At 39.3% G+C, this 19,195-nt stretch overlaps 1 protein-coding gene across 1 annotated transcript; it reads right to left on the bottom strand.

Annotated features, from left to right (window-relative positions):
- Window positions 1–353: 353 nt before the first annotated feature.
- On the bottom strand, window positions 354–18,237 carry LOC308074006 (plastin-1-like). Its single transcript, XM_080413336.1, has 17 exons — window positions 17,852–18,237; window positions 16,324–16,474; window positions 14,361–14,441; window positions 13,566–13,726; window positions 13,100–13,229; window positions 12,636–12,768; window positions 12,099–12,186; window positions 11,265–11,430; window positions 9,740–9,882; window positions 9,500–9,595; window positions 4,264–4,459; window positions 3,696–3,774; window positions 2,958–3,072; window positions 2,396–2,529; window positions 1,521–1,644; window positions 856–989; window positions 354–567 (listed from the first exon to the last, which is right to left on the bottom strand). Exons 3-17 carry the CDS (start codon window positions 14,428–14,430, stop codon window positions 429–431), a joined length of 1,908 nt encoding a protein of 635 aa, XP_080269462.1. The 5' UTR covers window positions 14,431–14,441; window positions 16,324–16,474; window positions 17,852–18,237; the 3' UTR covers window positions 354–428.
- Between the last annotated feature and the right edge of the window lie 958 nt (window positions 18,238–19,195).

Here is a 19,195-nt window from a genome sequence, read left to right as displayed (position 1 = left end):
ATTATTAAATAACAATACATTAAACACATTTAAAACGCATGAAGTGTCACAGAAAGAACAGGTGTGCATATCATTATTCATATTCTGTATCTCCTTCGCTGCTCATATTTGGCAGGTCAAAAGCTGAGTTCTCATACTGGTACATTATATCACATGGTGAAGAAATTAGCAGCTTATCTTAAAAAAATCACAGACAACAGCAAAAGGACCGTCCAGAAGCAGTAATTTTCTAACTTGATATAAAGTCATCATTTGGAATGACTGCGTAAAGAAACTCAATATGACATCTTTGACCAAAAAAGTGGTCAAAGACAGTGAGGGCGGTTGACAAAAATCTTTATCTCAGAGATGAGTGGTGATGAAATGCAAAATAAAGGAGTAAATGTTGAAATGCATTAGTCCTTGCAGGCGGTTCAGTCCTGATTGGTTCAACTGTCGGCCCTCTTCATCCCGCGGCCCATGAGGCAGGCGAAAACAGTCAACACCATCTTGGGTTTAACTTCCACCAGGTCATCAGGCAATGCATAGACACGCGCTCCCATCTTACGGGCCACAGAGATAGCATACCTGCGAGAGAGAGAGAGAGAAAGAGAGAGAGACAGACAGACAGACAGACAGACAGACAGACAGACAGACAGACAGACAGACAGACAGGCAGGCAGGCAGGCAGGCAGGCAGGCAGGCAGGCAGGCAGACAGGCAGGCAGGCAGGCAGGCAGGCAGGCAGGCAGGCAGGCAGACAGACAGGTAAGGAGAGACAAAGAGACAGAGGTGAAGGCCATATTTTCCCTCTGCTGTCAATGTACTGTAGATGGCTTTAGTTGAGTGTGATCTGATCGGTGGTCATATTATTTACTTGGCATTGTTGAGTTTGTCCGCGTCACTCAGCACTCCTTCCTCTCCTCTCTTCACCATCTCCTCTCTAACTGCACCGGGAGCAATGGTGTCAATCAGATCAATCACTGGTAGACTGGTGCTGATCAGCTTGTCCTGAAGACAACAGAGAAAAATCAACACATAAACACCCATTATTACACAGAGACAGAGACAACAACGACATATACAGAGAGACCAGAATGAATGTGTGTGACACGCACGCACGCACGCACGCACGCACGCACGCACGCACGCACGCACGCACGCACGCACGCACGCACGCACGCACACACACACACACACACACACACACACACACACACACACACACACACACACACACACACACACACACACACACACACACACACACACACACACACACACACACACACACACACACACACACACACACACACACACACACACACACACACACACACACACACACACACACACACACACACACACACACACACACACACACACACACACTTCTTGCTTCTTGTTTTTGTTTTTGCCTTGTATTGCAACAGTACTTTTTTCTTTTTCTACTCTTTACCTGTAACTCACCTTAACTGCTGTCTCTGCCTCTGGGCGACTCCCCGCGGGATAATAAAGATATCTATATCTACATACACACACCTTGAAGCTGCTGATCTGCGTGTCCTTGTGACCTTCGCGCAGGGTGGAGTTAACCCAGTTAAGGATGATGTGATCTCCCACTTTTTCGCCATCTCCAAGATCTGACAACACCAGCAGTGTGTACCTATAGTACAGTATCACACACACACACACACACACACGCACGTGCACGCGCACGCACACGCTCACGCACACACACACACACACACACACACACACAGCTAAAATTAACCCTAATAAATAAACTGAATACTGCAAAAGGAAGTGCAACATTGTTTATTCAGCAGGTGAGGAAAAGAAAAAGGGAAAGTAATTTGAAGCGAGGACAGAAGATCACATTTCAGTTGGGCATGTCAAAGATACGAGTAGGTTCAATTCACTTCAGGAAGTAGATTTAATTAGCAGGATTTTGTCATTAAGCTACTAAAGTATATTTTCTGAGATACTTGTTGGCAGTTCAACCTAAAACCTATGGCTATTAAACCAATCAAACCAGTAAACAAAGCCAGGATTCTGGCCAGCATATTGACTGGTTGGGCCCTTAGCGAGCTTCAAGAAATTACAGAAAGAGATGCAGAATAATGTTATCTGCTGTCTCTTGTATTGTCTACTGTACATGTGTTCTGCAGCGTACAATTGCACCTGCATGAAAGCATTGTATAGTAATGTACAGTGTGTCTGTGAATATCGTCAGTATTACTCTATGAACTGTTGCTGCACTTCAAGGAAATTCCTTGAATATACTCATACACTTAAGTGTTTGTCATTGTGATTCTCACATGCAAATGAATTACTCTTTTCATTGATTTTTCAGATTGGTTGAATTGTATAGGAGGGAACCAAGAATCAATTGACTTTTGTCTCGATATGCATACCTTCTCATCAGTTGCCAGACTAGTGCAAGGGTGTGCATTGGGTTTCCCTCGTTGAGGTTTACTCCTCCAATGCCAACCAGTGAGAAGCGAGCCTCAGTCCTTCCCAGCTCCACAGCATAGTTGCAGTTCTCTAGCTAATGAAAATGTAGAAAATTAATCAAATTGTATATTCTAGTAAACTTTTACGTTCCTAATTGTTTTCTTTTAGTCCATTAGGTTTCTAATCCTTGCAATGCGTGCGTTTGTTGTGTGTGCATGTCTGTTTATGCATCTCTTCATGCAAGAAATGCATCCGCTACCAAACTTAAACCATTACATTCAGTTTATCACTCAGCACTCAGATTTATGACAGATGATAGTTACAGTACCGACCATTGCATCCTCTATAACAAGGTTGGTTGGCCTTCCCTTGCTATCAGAAAAGATCAGCATTGTTTTATCTAATTCTTTACAAAGCTTTGACTGGGAGTTTACCCCCTATTTAAATGTGCTGTACATTATGGAGCCTATACCACACTCCCAGGACTTTCTAATGCTTAAGGTCCTGCCTGTCTCCACAGACCTTCTTCATGTTAGCTCCCAGGACAGGGTATGGTGGTCTATTGACTTTCCTCCAGTTCACTGGCACATTCACTTTCTCATAGAGCTGCAGAATCACAGAGGCATCACACAGGTCACTGTAAAAAGAAAGTAAACCAAATGTGTACAAAAACATACAGTAATTGTTAACAAGGTACTAACAAGTAACATAGCTATCAGATTGGATTAGATTAAGAAAATGTGTATACAATACAACTACAGTATATGCACTACTGTATAATGAATAACATTATAAAGAATAATAACAAAGTAAGTAAATGCAGTGTACATAAATGACTAACGAGTAAGCAGTCAATAAGCAAACACTGGTGACTGTATGACTTTTTTTGTATTTGTGCCCTTAAATTCAAGTTCAATTTCATTGTCATGTGTATAATACAATGACATATTTGTTCTGGCTCTCTCAGCCTTAACAAGGCAGAGAGACACACCATTCCAAAACCAACAGAAAACACAAAGACGGTGACTGTGTACACAATGCACTCATATCTACATTATACATAATTTACAGCACATAAATAGCATATTACATATTAAACAACAATGTGAGTATCAGCTATTCAGCAACCTGACGGCCAGTGGAAATAAACAGTTGAGGGGAATAATTTGATGCTTCGGTCCTTAATGATGTTTTGGGCTTTCTTATTGGTGTGAGTGGTATACACATGTTATGAAGTTAGTAGTTCTGTGTCAGTTATACCAGTATAGATGGTTGACATATGGAGAGACGCCCAATGAGTTCATCCAGTTCCGGAAGGTTCTCTCTTCTCTGGACTCACCTAGAAAGGGACCAGATTATAATGAAAGAGTTTGTTATTTTTCTTCTTTTATCTCTCTCCTTTTTCTGTTCTGATTCAACGGTCACTTTCTGTAGCTTCTTGAGGCACACTGATATAAGACTCAGAGGTTTTATCAACCCCTGAGCCAGTCCTTCTAGCTCTAGCGGGTGAAAGTAGTGACACTCACCTTCACCTACTGTATAAAAAAGGCACATGACTGAAACATACAAAACAAAAGTAGCATGTATAGAATATACCATAAAATAGAGGCCATCAACCAGTTAATAAACTAACCACATATTCACAATGTCCTGGCTTTGCTTACAGGTTTGTTTACTAGTTTGATGACTGCTTTTGTTACACTCCTCTGTCCTCACTTTCTGTCTCTTCACTGTCCTCTCTCAATACATCTCAGCCTTCATCAGGGTGGTGTGTCTCCAGTGTGTGTGTATGTGTTCACGTGCATGTGTTTGTGTGTGCCTTACTCACCCTCTATGACCGTTGTGTCTATGCCATTACTGTTAGACTTCTGCATTGCAGGGTGCATGTTGAACAGGTTGGCTACGAAGGCCAGGTTCAGTTTGCTGTTTCCAGATGTGACATCATGAGGGGAGACAAACTGCCTACAGTCCAGTCTGGCTGCCTGGCAGAGCATCAACTCAGCTCTGTGTTCCAAATCAGGATGCTACAAAGGTGCATAAACACACATTATATACAGTATATATGCACACATCTCTGGTCGAAACTGTTGGCACCCTTGCATTTCATAATAAGACACGAGTATAATAACAGCTTGGCCACCCTGTCCATGTTTAGCTATCAATAGTAATGCATAGTAACAAAGTCCCACATACTGTCACAATGTGGTGTTCAATGGCAAAGCTGCATTATACAGGCTGGCTGCTTGTGGGCATACATGATTTTTATTGTGGCGTCTTCTTTACTTTGTGTCTACTTTGGGAAAATTGAAATTGTGATCTTTATAAATACTTCAACTACAAGTACACAACACTTCACAAAAAGCATGTTGGCGTAACACATTGTCTGAAAAATATATTCTACACTACAAACCATAGATTAACCACAATGCATACAATCGTCACCTTGCTAAACTAAAGGCCTAAGTCATTTTGGTAGCACTTTACAATAATGACCCGTTATAAAGCATTTATAAACGTTTATAAGCAGTTTGTAGACTATTAACAAATCATTAACAACCTGTTTGTTGACATTTGTAAATGATTACTTAAACCTTTATAACTACAGTTACAAATCATTTATAAGGTATTAGTAAGTAGTGAACTATTCATGAATAAGCCATTTATATACATCTGTAAATGATTATTAAATCATTTGTAACTGATGTTATATAATATATACAAGCTATTTGTAGATAAAGAACAAATCATAGACAAACTATTTATATACATTGGTTAATAATAATATTGTAGAACATTTAAGAATCATTTAAACATTATTTAAAACACATTAAAACATTATTTATACTCAATTTTGTTCATCATTAAATAATGTAATTTAATGTGTAGAAATCATTTGGAAATTATTCATATAGTGGTATAAATGTAGTTTTTTAGGGAGTTATTTTTTCATGTTTAGCAAATGATGCGTAAGACATTCGTAAAGAGTATGTAAACCATTTGCAGACGTTATCATGGGCCTGAGCCTAGTTGCTTCTTTTGGGCTTGTTTTCATAGACCTGGCCGCTTGTTTCTTTTGCAAAATCTGGCAACACACTGATTACCTGCATTACACCTGCAGTAGCCTACTAGGGAGGAAGTGAACAGTGATGCAGTTGCAGACTGGACAGAAATATGTCTAATTCATGTTTTATGTGTTTTAACTGTCTTGTTGCAGGTGATCGAGGTAATATAAAATGGCTAATCTTACAGACATGAAGTAGCATTATGACCAGGGGGTAGTTTGATGGTGGCCGTTTGGCTCCACAATGTTTGTTTTGCTGTGTAGGCTAGTAATGTCCTCCATGCTTAGCAGTTTAGCTTAGCAGCTAAAGCTAACTTGCACTGGGGGGTGGTGACTGCAGAGGCTCCAAGCTGCTACTCTGTGATTCTGTTTTGATGAATTTCTTTGTTTAAATGTTAGTGTGTGTGCTGTGTCCAAGAGTTGTTACATTTTATTGTTTTATACTTTTATACTCTATAACGTTACTTCTGCCACTTTTTGATGTCACATGTTTTACTAATCATTGTTAAACATGAAATAATAATGCATAGTCTTCACTTTACAACAAGGCACATGATAACGTTTGCAAATGGTCTACATACTCTTTACGAATGTCTTACGAATCATTTATTAAACATGAAAGATAATTCTAGTAATTGTTTGGTGTCTGCATTCATGAAAGCCAGGTAGTTTGCAACAGGTAAGGAGAAAGTCACATTAACAGACAGTTGTAATTGATGAACGGTCTTCACTTTACTCTTGGGCACATACTAACATGTACTAAGGATTTATAGATATTTTAGGAATGTTTTGCAAAGCATATGTTAAACATGAACAAACACATTAACAGACAGTTGTAAATGATGAACTGTCTTCACTTTACTATAGGGCACATAATACCATGTACTAAGGATTTATAGATATTTTAGGAATGTTTTACAAAGCATATGTTAAACATGAACAAACACATTAACAGACAGTTGTAAATGATGAACTGTCTTCACTTTACTATAGGGCACATAATAACATGTACTAAGGATTTATAGATATTTTAGGAATGTTTTACAAAGCATATGTTAAACATGAACAAACACATTAACAGACAGTTGTAAATGATGAACTGTCTTCACTTTACTATAGGGCACATAATAACATGTACTAAGGATTTATAGATATTTTAGGAATGTTTTACAAAGCATATGTTAAACATGAAAAAAACACATGAACAGACAGTTGTAAATGATGAACTGTCTTCACTTTACTATAGGGCACATAATAACATGTACTAAGGATTTATAGATATTTTAGGAATGTTTTACAAAGCATAGGTTAAACATGAACAAACACATTTCCCAAATTACCGACAAGTAAAATTGATCATGTGGAAATAATGATCTGATAATTTGTACATAATGTAATTATTGCTTAGAAATGGTTTGTTGTTCATGCCTTGGGCTAGAACAAAGATTTAACACATGATTTATGAAGTCTTAATACATGTTTAAAGAGATGTCCTATAACCACGAAAAAACTCAATTTATACCACTTTATAAATCATTTACAAATGATTTCCTACAATTTAAATGACATTATTTAATGATGAACAAACTCAAGTATAAATAATGTTTTAATGTGCTTTAAATAATGATTAAATGATTCTTAAATATTCTACAATGTTATTATAAATTATTTAATAATCATTAACCAATGTATATAAATAGTTTGTCTATGATTAGTTCTTTATCTACAAATAGCTTGTATATATTATATAACATCAGTTACAAATTAATTAATAATAATTTACAGATGTATTATACATGGCTTATTCATGAATAGTTTTACTACTTACTAATACCTTATAAATGATTTGTAACCGTAGTTATACAGGTTTTAGTAATCATTTACAAATGTCAACAAACAGGTTGTTAATGATTTGTTAATAGTCTACAAACTGCTTATAAATGTTTATAAATGCGTTATAATGGGTCATTACAAATGATTTAATAATCATTTACAGATGTATATAAATGGCTTATTAATGAATAGTTTACTACTTACTAATACCTTATAAATGATTTGTAACCATAGTTATAAAGGTTATAGTAATCATTTACGAATGTCAACAAAAAGGTTGTTAATGATTTGTTAATAGTCTACAAACTGCTTATAAACGTTTATAAATGCTTTATAACGGGTCATTATTGTAAAGTGCTACCGTAATTTTTTGAGGAAAATAATATTTTTGCCTAAGTCAGCTCCTCATGACACTGGCCACCTCTGGCAAAATCGCCTATCTCCTAATTGAAAAGGATCATGCTGTTCCCTCCCCTTTTAGTATAATGGCCTATCTCCCTAGTGTGACTTAAGCCAAAATAGGCCAAAATGATTTTGACTTAGGCCCAAGTCAGGTTTAATCCAATTTAAACCTATTTAAATCTCTTATGTTACTGTACATAACTGACAGACAGTGTTATTATTATTTTATTATTATTTATGTTAACAGTCATCATTTGTTATAAACGTTTTGGTTGAAATGATTAAGAAATATCATATCGTTTTTGTTTTGGATCAGTTTTAAAACCTATATGCTGTAACTGTACTTTGTTGTACAAATAGCGAAAATAGCAGATCATCAAGTTCACAACGCGTCACAATGTGAGCTTGTAGATTTTTTTTTTCTCCCCCAAAAATGTTATCTCTTTATGCCTCTTATGCCCAGAATAGGGACGGTAGGGTTCATGTGGTTAGAGACAGTGGTGGAAAAAGTACTCAAATGTTTTACATAAGTAAAAGTATCAATACTGCAATACAGAAGTACTCTGTTACAAGTAAAAGTCCAGAATTCAAAATTTACTTGAGTAAAAGTACAAAAGTATTGGCATCAAAATGTACTTTAAGTACCAAAAGTAAAAGCACTAAAATATTTGAAAATAGCAGATCTACAAGCTCACAACGCGTCGCATCGCGACGCGTTGTGAGCTTGTAGATCGGCTATTTTCAAATAGCCTATGTATAAAACAGGGCTAAAGTGGTTAATGTATGTTTTATAATGTCATAAATGATATCTGAAAAGTAACTAGTAACTAATGTTTTCAAATAATTGTAGTGGAGTAAAAGTACAATATTTGCCTCTGAAATGTAGTGGAGTAGAAGTAAAAGTATTGGAAATTGGAAATATTCAAGTAAAGTACAAATACCTAAAAAATTTACTTAAGTACAGTACTTAAGTAAATGTACTTGTACTGCCTTGCCCCTCCAATCTTCCTCTCACAGAGGGGTTTTCCCTGCCCCCATTTGCTGAGAATGTGGGATAGCGAAAACCTGACACTCACATTCTAAAGCACGACCTTTGATTTGACTGGTGATAACATAAACATAATTGACACAATGAATTTGCGGATTACAGAGAATCTTTAACTACTGAAATCTGGGAGAAAGTTAGAGGAGGTGTACAATGAATGTGTATGAGAGACAGGGAGGCTGACAGTGGTGATGATGTACAGCTGGCAATCGTTCATGGCTGAATGTAGAAATGTTACTGCATGCAGCATTATTATTATTAGGGCACGCGTCCTGGTGGAGATTTGTGCTCTATTAAACACACCTTTTTTTTGTTTTTTTTTGTTTTGTGATGGTGAAAATCACATAAAGGTAATAAGTCAGAGATGTTTGTTTCATTTCCTTCAGAAGATTTAAGATTTTTTGAGATAACACACATTTTTTGAGATAACACACACACAAGATATTTTTTCCAGAACTGTACTGTACTTAGTTAGACAGTTTATTTGTCCGATTTACATGACAGGAACTTTAGAGACAGGGGTCACATGGGTATTCATTTGCTTGGAGTGCCAACTGGGTACAAGGCAATACATTTCAGTAGATAATAAGATAGTCAGTTTACTGTAAATGCTATGACATTCTATCTTATCTGACAGCATGATAACAGATAAAGGTATAAAGGTAATTTGAATTCCTGTTATAACTTCCTCATTGTATACTTGATTCTGTTTATAAGACTTACATTGAGGCCAGTCATATCGATGTCCACACTCATCTCAAATTCATCCTCTCCTTTGGGAGAGATCTGGTCCAGTAGGTGGAAATAGGCCCTGGAGTCCTACAACATTACATATAGCACATAATAAGTTTGTCTGAGTGTATGTATGTGTGTGTGTGTGTGTGCGTGCGTGCGTGCGTGCGTGCGTGCGTGCGTGCGTGCGTGCGTGCGTGCGTGCGTGCGTGCGTGCGTGCTGCATGGTACCTTGATGTCTTCACTAAAGTTACAGATTAGCTCTGTTCCTGCGTTTTGGAGGTGGTGGTTGACCCAACGAAGAAGCAACTCCTCAGGAGAGACAGACAGCAGGCGGTCCAGCTCCTCCCCCTCTTGCAGCAGACCAATCAGAGCTAGATACAGGCAAATAGGATTTCATTGTTAGCTCCAACTGTTTCTGGCAAGGTGAAAAGGCCTTTCAAAGCATAATAATGTTATTATTATTATTGTGGGATCGCAACCACCTATTAGACCCTAGCAACCGCCTCTTCGACCCTAGCAACCACTGTTTTACCCTAAAAAAAGAATGACATTTTACACTACTCAACACTGTCAACACTATCAAAACTTTTAACACTACTAATACTTTAACACCTTTAAAACCTTTAACACCTTCAAAACCTTTAACACCTTCAAAACCTTTAAAACCTTTAGATCCTTAAACCTTTAAAGCCTTTAAAACCTTTAAAAACTTTAGATCCTTAAACCTTTAAAGCCTTTAAAACCTTAAAACCTTTAGAAGCTTAAACCTTTAAAACTGTTAGAACCTTGAACCTTTAGAACCTTTAAAACCTTTAGAACCTTAAACCTTTGAAACCTTTAGAACCTTAAACCTTTAAAACTTTTAAAAACTTTAACATTACTTATACTTTAACACCTTTAACACCTTTAACACCTTTAACACTTATAAAACTATTAATACTTAATACTATCAACATTCTTAGCGATCCAACAGTGTTTCTTCAGGAACAGTACTTTCTAGTTATTATTATTATTAGTAGTAGTAGTAGTAGTAGTAGTAGTAGTAGTAGTAGTAGTAGTAGTAGTAATAGAGAACAGGAGAGGGTAAAACACGGCACAGAACAGTGCCACACAAAAAAGTGGTGAGTCGAATAGAGTTCCCAAGGCCAATGCAAAAATAATCCAAAAATAGATGAGATGGGGAACCACTGTTCAATGCAAAATATATTTTAAGGCCTTCAATTTTTTTTAATGTTTGTTTAGGCAGACACAAAATGGCAAAAAATATTACACATTACTCGGCAACGGATTTCGAGTACGAGTTGTTTGTAAGATCTTTAGCCACTTTTTTGTTCTTCTGCCTAAACAAATGTTGCATAGGACACAGAACAGAACATAATAGAATAGAACATAATAGAATAGAATAGAATAGAACAGAATAGAATAGAATAGAATAGAATAGAATAGAATAGAATAGAATAGAATAGAATAGAATAGAATAGAAGCAGTCAGAAGTGAAAGTAAAAAATGAAAAGCAATGAAGTGCTTATCGTAAGCACTGCTTACAGTAAGAAGCAATACAAATTCTGTCATAACAGCAATTCGGGCATAGAGTATGACTGAGTTTGATAGTGTGTGTGTGTGTGTCAGTAAGTGCATGCATGTGCTCAGCATACCCTACAGTATGTATATCATTGTGTCTTGGCTTATGCGTGATCGTGAGTGTATTTGCATGTGTGTGTGCATGCACACGCCACGGTTTGTGTATTCTGACCTTCGTTCCTGCTGATTTCAATATCAGCGAACAGGCCAATCTTGATAATCTGCCAGAGCAACCCTAGGACCAAGTGGGGTTTACCAGCCATGAGATCATGTGCATCGATGTTTACCACTGTACAGCCTATGGCTGATGCTGAGTTGAGGGCCAACATCAAATTCTCCTAAAAAGATCAAATAATTGAGAATCAACATGAATCAACATGCTTTGTAATTACAGCATAGTTTCCAATGTCTATTTTCACACAAATAAGTGCAGCTAATCTTGTACTGTATATAGGTGAAAGTGAAGGAAGATGTGAGACTGACTGTCAACACCCCCAAGAAATTCGAAATTAATGGGGTCTCATGAAATGTGTGACCTTTTCATAGGTTCATCCTATTGATGATATAACAATTTTACAGATGGGACTTTTTGGCCATTTCGGCTTTATTGTTGACAGAAGAAAAAAAGAGTGCATGACAGGCAACACAGATCTTCAACCCAGGAAATGACCCGGGGACATTGATGGTCAAAGCTCTTAATCATTACACTTACACACATATTTACATTTACTTTACTGTCTGTGTCGTTATATCTGCACTATTGTAGCTCATTTCTTGTCACACAGTAAAATTTGCAGTGTTCATTTTAGATGGGGGGGAGACAAAAACATTTTAGTTCACAGAAATAAAAGTTAAAACTAGAAAGAAACTATTGTGTGTTTACAAAACTACCAAAAAAACAACTGAAAATGGCTTTTTCAGTGTGGTCAAAACTATAATAACTGAGTTGTACTTGAAAGGAGTAAAGCATGTCACCCTGAAAACTTTAACTGTAGCTGCTACTCACGGTCATAGTGAAGGTTGAACTTGTGCGTTTCTTAGTGTTGATGACTCTCTCATCAATAGTGTCGGGCTGAGACAGGTTGATCATCTTACTAAAGAGAAGAATAAAACATTGGATGAGTCAGCGAGTGAGTAAATGACTGAATTGCTGGCTGGCTGGCTGACTGACTGTGAGTAAAGGGCTGATAAGTATTTAAAGATGTAAATTAGAGTTGTATAGTAGGGGGATTATTTCGTACTCACTGATTGTGAGCATTACACATTGTTGAATGCTCTTTTGCACGGGTGTGTACATTTGCTTATGTGTGTTCATTTGCTTGCTTGTGTGTGTGTGTGTGTGTGTGTGTGTGTGTGTGTGTGTGTGTGTGTGTGTGTGTGTGTGTGTGTGTGTGTGTGTGTATGTGTGTGTGTGTGTGTGTGTGTGTGTGTGTGTGTGTGTGTGTGTGTGTGTGTGTGTGTGTGTGTGTGTGTGTGTGTGTGTGTGTGTGCGCGTGTGCGTGTGCGTGCAAGTGTACTTCATGCTTGTGTGAGTGTGTTTTACCAGAGCAGGATTCCATCACGGACAGAGGTGAAGAGATTATCATTCTCAGGGTTCATGGGTAACAGATGACTGCAGTCTGGGTCGCTTGCTAGGGCTTTGTTGATCCAGTTAACAAACGCCACCTTCTCTTCATCTAAAACACAAACACCACATACATTTTCATATACAAATACACATGAAGATTTGGCCAAATGGAAATACATGCTTTGTTAATCAAGTTAACGAAACGCCACTCTCTTCACTTAACATATACACACAAACACCGGATATATTTTCATATACAAATACACATGGAAATTTGGTCATGTGGAAATGCATCTCACAGCCATACCTTTGCATGGTAATACTATATAAACCTGTGCATGGACACACGCACACGCACACGCACACGCACACGCACACGCACACGCACACGCACACGCACACGCACACGCACATGCACACGCACACGCACACACACTTACCGGAGTAGGAGTGCTGTGTTCCTTCACTGGAGATTCCTGACGTTCCTCCAAATGATCGGATCCCAGCTCTTCTGCCGATAGTTTTTTTGAACGTCTCACTGAACTCCTTACTCTTCAACTCCTGGTAGATCTGCACATGAACAGGCCCTACAGTTACTCTGTGTGTGTGTGTGTGTGTGTGTGTGTGTGTGTGTGTGTGTGTGTGTGTGTGTGTGTGTGTGTGTGTGTGTGTGTGTGTGTGTGTGTGTGTGTGTGTGCGCGCGCGCGCGCGCGCGCGTGCGTGCGTGCGTGCGTGCGTGCATGCTCAGGTGCGGGTGTGCATATATGTGTTTGTGTGTGTACAAATTTGAGAATGAAAGCGAGAGAGAAAGTTGGATAGTAAAAGAGACATGGGAAAGACCGCCTCTGTAAACTTGATGTGTATATACAGTATATCAATCTGGTAAATTATGCATTTGGGTCTTACAGACACAAACTCTTCAAAGCTGATCTTCTCATCTTTGTTGGTGTCTCCTGCGATAAAGGTCTCAATGATCTCTCGTATCCTGTAGCCTGGCAAGGAAAAACTGGCTTCTCTGAAGAGTTCCTGAAGCTCAAAGTCGCTCACGAATCCACTGTTGTCGATGTCTGGAAACACACATTAATTTCACAAATACTGTTCTGTACATAGAATGCTCTACTTACAGTTTTCACTTCACACTATGCGTTGACTAAAACTGCCGTTGACCACTTAAACCCAATATACATTGCCGGAGTCCCCCAGTGGTCTATATTAGGCCCACTGCTTTTTTGCCTCTTCATCAAAAATTGCAACACACCTCATTGGGAACCTGTAGATCTGGCATTTTCCCAGAATAGGGAGACTACAGTTCATGTGGTTAATGATCTGTCGTAATTATGCAATTACGATGGTTACGTAATAAAACCTAATCAAAAAAATAAATTCCTGCACACACTTATCACCTACTTACTATAACTTGTACCTGATAAAACCTGGCAACCTCTCACCTTTGCATCTAGCCGGACTTGCATCTAGCCGGACACACAAATACTGTATGTGTATACTACTTTGCGTAGTGACCAATAAAAAGTCATTATATGAGAGAAGGCCTTTATGGGTGGCTGTAAAATCCTTTCCATATTTGAAATAATTGTAAATACAAAAGTAGATGCAATCCTGTGCGTGTGTGTGTGTGTGTGTGTGTGTGTGTGTGTGTGTGTGTGGGGGGGGGGGGGGGGGGGGTGCGTGCTTTACACTGACCAATCTTGTTAAAAGCCTCTCTGAGATCATCTAGGTTCTCTCTGGATATCTGTGTGATGTGGTTCGCCATATTTACTTCTCCTTAAAGAACACACACACACACACACACACACACACACACACACACACACACACACACACACACACACACACACACACACACACACACACACACACACACACACACACACACACACACACACACACAGAGAAAGAGAGCTCTGATTCAAACCATAGGGCAAGCCTCCATGGAGAGGATGATGACTTTCACTTCAACAAAGCAGTATAGGTACAGTTAAGTGTATTTAAGACGTTCATTTGTTTGTCACTTGAAAGCAATTGCATGAGATGTCGGCGGAGATACCATGAGAGTTCAGATAACAGCAGAAACGCAATAAGGAAGTACTGTGTACGGTTCCAGGTCTGGCCTTGTGACTTTGTTCCCACAATAGAGCACACTAGTTCGTAAGTGCGTTATTTCAATTCCAGGTATGCCTGCAAACACTAAAGCCTGATTTATACTTCATTATCAACCGGTGTCAGAAGCAGCCAATTTGCTATTTTTGGCACATGGAATGGAACATGGGACGTTGGTGCGCAACAAAGGCCTAAAATGAAATAGGCCAAATTGTTTTGAACAAACTGGTAGTCGTCCCAAGACACTCAGAGGAAACATCTGGATAAGACCTTCTAGTACATGATGAAACAAGCTTTCAAAGATCAGTACATGCAATCATGCATATAGCAACAGTTTTGGTTTGATAAAACAAAGGTCCAGACCATTACATTGTGCAACAGAGAGAAAGAGTGTATAAAAAGCTATAGAAATTGTACCTATTGCGGGTTCTGACTCTTCAAAGATACTACATTCTTCAACATTGGGAAAACATTTGACTTCACCCCTGCAGATTCTTTAAGATCTGAAGAAAGAGTTTAGGAATAGGTGAGATGACCTTATTTTCTTCTCTCTCCAAATGTATAAAACTTGATGCAATAGTTTTAGCACTTGTGATTTTGTCTGCATTGTAATACTTCAATAAACCTTTACTTGCAGTTAAAGTAAAAGCCTTTTAGTACAGAGTAGTTTAGCCCCTTTAAAGGGAGATTAGCTCTCTTTAGGATTATTACCTTGCCTCATAATTGAAGTAAAAAGAACAATATAGTCTATTGTACTGCTGAGTCAGGTTTATGGTAAAGGGGTCTTTGAATTTCAAACAAATATTCCCTTCATAGTACAAGTATACAGTATTTACTAGTTAATACTTAATTCCCATTGACTACACCGACAGTCAGTTTCATTAGAGGTAAGCTACCTTTAACTAAAGCACCCTATCGTACGCACTTATAAGCACTTTTACGAGCATGCTTTAACCTCGTAAACCCTGGCCTCTATACTAAGTAGACTAATACTTAGTTGGCCCGGTTTGGTTCTGTACTTGGTCCGCTCTTGGTCCCTCCCTCTACACCAAATCTCTGCCGAAAATAGCCGATCTACAAGTTAACAACATGTTGCGTTGCGACGCATTGTGAGCTTGTAGATTGGCTATTTTCTGCAAATGCTCCCCCCAGAATAGGGATGCCAGGGTTCAAGTGGTTAAGGAAGTATGTAATGGAAAACTTTATTAAGTAGGCAGTTAGTATCTGAACAAGCTGCCACGCTCTTAAATAATTGTTCTAGATTATAATCCTGTTCTGACATCACAGGTAGATTAGATACCATGCTGAGTAATGCTAAATTCATACTTGCCACTCACTTGCCAAAAAGAATCAGTTCTTTTTGGCAGGCAACACTGTTGTGCTATGGGAGTATAATGAGGTTTAAGGTTGAGCTGGTGCTCAGTTGTAAAAGCCCCAGGAAAGATGACAGGGTGCATGTGTGTTTCTCTGTGCATGTAATTTGGTGTTAGAAAAAGAGCATGAGAGATTAATCGCACACACTCCACAAAACCTGATTAACGAGTACCTTCACATGAGCATGCGTGATGTCACTCAGTCCCGTCCGGTCCCTGCCAGTGATACAGGCCTCTCAATGTCAGTTTCTGGCTGTGGCTCCTAGTGCAGGTCTGGGCTGAGTCCAGGACTCTGTCAGTGCTCCAGCAAGCTCCAGAACGAGGCTGGGAAGGGAAACGGGTCAGCTGGGTCTTGTAGTGTTAAGGAACTGGTTAGCAGTCAGGCGGAGTTAGTGAGGAGAAGCATGAAGTGGACCTTTGAGCCTGCCTGGACCCTGGGATAGGCGTAACCAGAGTTAACATTTAACACTTCAGCTGTGTCATGTGTCTAGTCTTCCTTTCTGATGACACCTAATAGCGTGTGTGCACACACACACACACACACACACACACACACACACACACACACACACACACACACACACACACACACACACACACAGGAACAAACACATACATGGACATACGGTATAATACACACATCATCCATGAACATGCACTCGACACATGAATGCATTTGATTAATATGCATTCTGCTCTGTCTGTGGGTGTATTTTGTGTTTTCAGCAGACATGTTTAAAATATGAGGCCTCTGTTTTCCTACTCGCCTCCCCTCGTTACCTCACAATGCCTTGTAACCTGAGGCATGAGGCCAACGGCATCACTTAAATTAAACAGCCCCACTTTACAACAGTCACACCACCTTACCACAAATGTAAGAGCTAATTATTGTCATTATGAGGAATTCGATTATTGGAGGGGTATTTCACTTTAAAACGCTTCTGGGGTCATTTTAATGTCTACTCTGGCTTTTGTCATCGTTTTTAAACAAAATGTTTCAATTAAATTAAAATGAAAAAATAAAAAAGTAAACAAAAAAGTAAGGGTCCCTCATGAATTGAAGGACAATATCAGTCACCAGAAACATGTTTTCAATGAGCTTAACATGATTAACATGGAGTTTGAAGTTGAATGGGCTTACAGTGGGAGTGGTGCGTCATCTTGCACGTCTGGTCAATTGAATATCAAATATCTAAATATTGAATCAAGCGACTTAAAAACTGTCTGGGGTGCACACAAACCCCCGAGTAACCGCCTGTTAAAAGGACCCCAAAAGTGCTTTAAAGTGAAATACCCGTTTTGATTGATTGAATACTTTAGAGATGAATTTTAAAGGTACAGGCACATAAAAAGCCAGAGGCTTGTTTCCATTGAGGCCCATTAAACATTCAACACTCAAACAACTGGACAAAAATGTAAATCAGAATATACTGTACAGATTCATTTCATGATATGGAGGGGGATGAATTTAGCTAATTTGAATTTTCGTGGAGCCATGCCTTTAGGTCAGCCTTGAACCTTAAATTTATTTAAAAAAGAAATCTGCTGTCAATGCTAGAATGCCATTCTTACTTAGGTCTATATGTTTAGCGTCAGATACACACCAGGTGACCAAGCTGCACATCCATAAAGCAACATTCAGTGTGAGAACAGTTAAAAACAGTGATGCAGCTGTAAAGTAAGAAGTTTATTTTCACTCACAGGCAGGCTGGAGGATTTATACTCCAACACCGGAGCTGGATGGTCCAATGTGGGAAGGTAGCTTGCGGCGAACCAGTTTCAGGCCTCTTGGTCCCTTATTCTACCCACTCTTCCCTCCACTCCTTTTCCGTTAAGCCCTGTCCCTCTTCTGTCTCCTTCCTCACCTCACCTTTTGCCTTTCCTTGCTCTCCTTTCACCGTGTCCACTCCTCAGAAGCACACACAGAGTCCCATAATCGGCCTAAGCCATGGAAAAAGACTCGCTACTTTGCTTTCAAGGCTCAAGCACATACACAGCTTTATATAGTCTGGTTTAGAACAGCTATGCACCCTCCTATGCATATCCGAAGCATTCTCTACCAGGTCAACTCTTAGTTTTGTCTTTGAACAAACACAGACTGAGAACTCTCTTATCTCTCCATCGTTCCTTCAGATCTGCTGTTTCCCCGACACCTGATCCTGTGAGTTTCACTCCGAGGCCCTCTGGGGCTCTCTGGTTACCCTCTCTCTCCTCCTAATCACTGGTCTGAGATCAGGGGCTCTACCTCTAGCTTCCTACGTCATCTCATGTTTGGGCCCTGGGCCAGAAGCTGGGGTTTAAGGGGTTAAGGTCGCAGTGTGAGAGAACGCTAGAGACTTTCTCATAAGCCCTCTACATTAATCGCCCGCCAGTAGAGCAGTAAAATAAGTGATACACATGCATATGCTTGCACACACTCCCACGTGCACACACACACACACACACACACACACACACACACACACACACACACACACACACACACACACACACACACACACACACACACACACACACACACACACACACACACACACACACACACACACACACACACACACACACACACACACACACACATCTTTATTTTAATTTATTATTTATAGATTATTATTCCTTCTCTGTTGTTGACAGGATAATCGGGACCCCATTCCACAGTGAAACCCAGCCAGAATCTCAATTGTAGCTATGTGTTAATAAAGAAAAAGGAAGAAAAAAAAGGCCAAACAATTATCTTGGAGCATCCTGGGTTGCTATAACCTGACTCTGCCAGATGGAAGAAGCTTGCGTCACATTTCTTTCACAGTGAAGTCAATACCGCCCCCATCGGGCGGAGTCAGGTTAGGGTTGCTAGCCCCTGAGGTAAGGCACTTGCAAGTTCCCCTCTCCTGCTTCTATGGAAGACATTCACAAAGCGATCCCACCTATGACGCAGCCAAGGTTTGCCTTTGTGACCATGGACACCATACCATAGGTCTCCTTCACCATGACATTCATCACTCTCAACTGAAGGGAGCAACAGCGGCGACTCCCCCTGTTCCTCAT

Source organism: Gymnoscopelus braueri, assembly GCF_963280865.1.
Source record: "Gymnoscopelus braueri genome assembly, chromosome: 19".
NCBI lineage: Eukaryota > Metazoa > Chordata > Actinopteri > Myctophiformes > Myctophidae > Gymnoscopelus > Gymnoscopelus braueri.
Note: the sequence above shows the minus strand (reverse complement) of the source record. Positions and strands in the feature narration are given on the sequence as shown.

Bases quoted from the DNA above. Each gene is read 5' to 3' on its own strand.
- LOC308074006 (XM_080413336.1), bottom strand. From the start codon at position 14,430: ATGGCGAACCACATCACACAGATATCCAGAGAGAACCTAGATGATCTC. The intron at 13,727-14,360 runs GTCAGTGTAAAG...GTGTGTTTCCAG, and splicing joins AGAGGCTTTTAACAAGATTG to ACATCGACAACAGTGGATTC. The intron at 11,431-12,098 runs GTGAGTAGCAGC...TGATCTTTTTAG, and splicing joins GTTCAACCTTCACTATGACC to GAGAATTTGATGTTGGCCCT.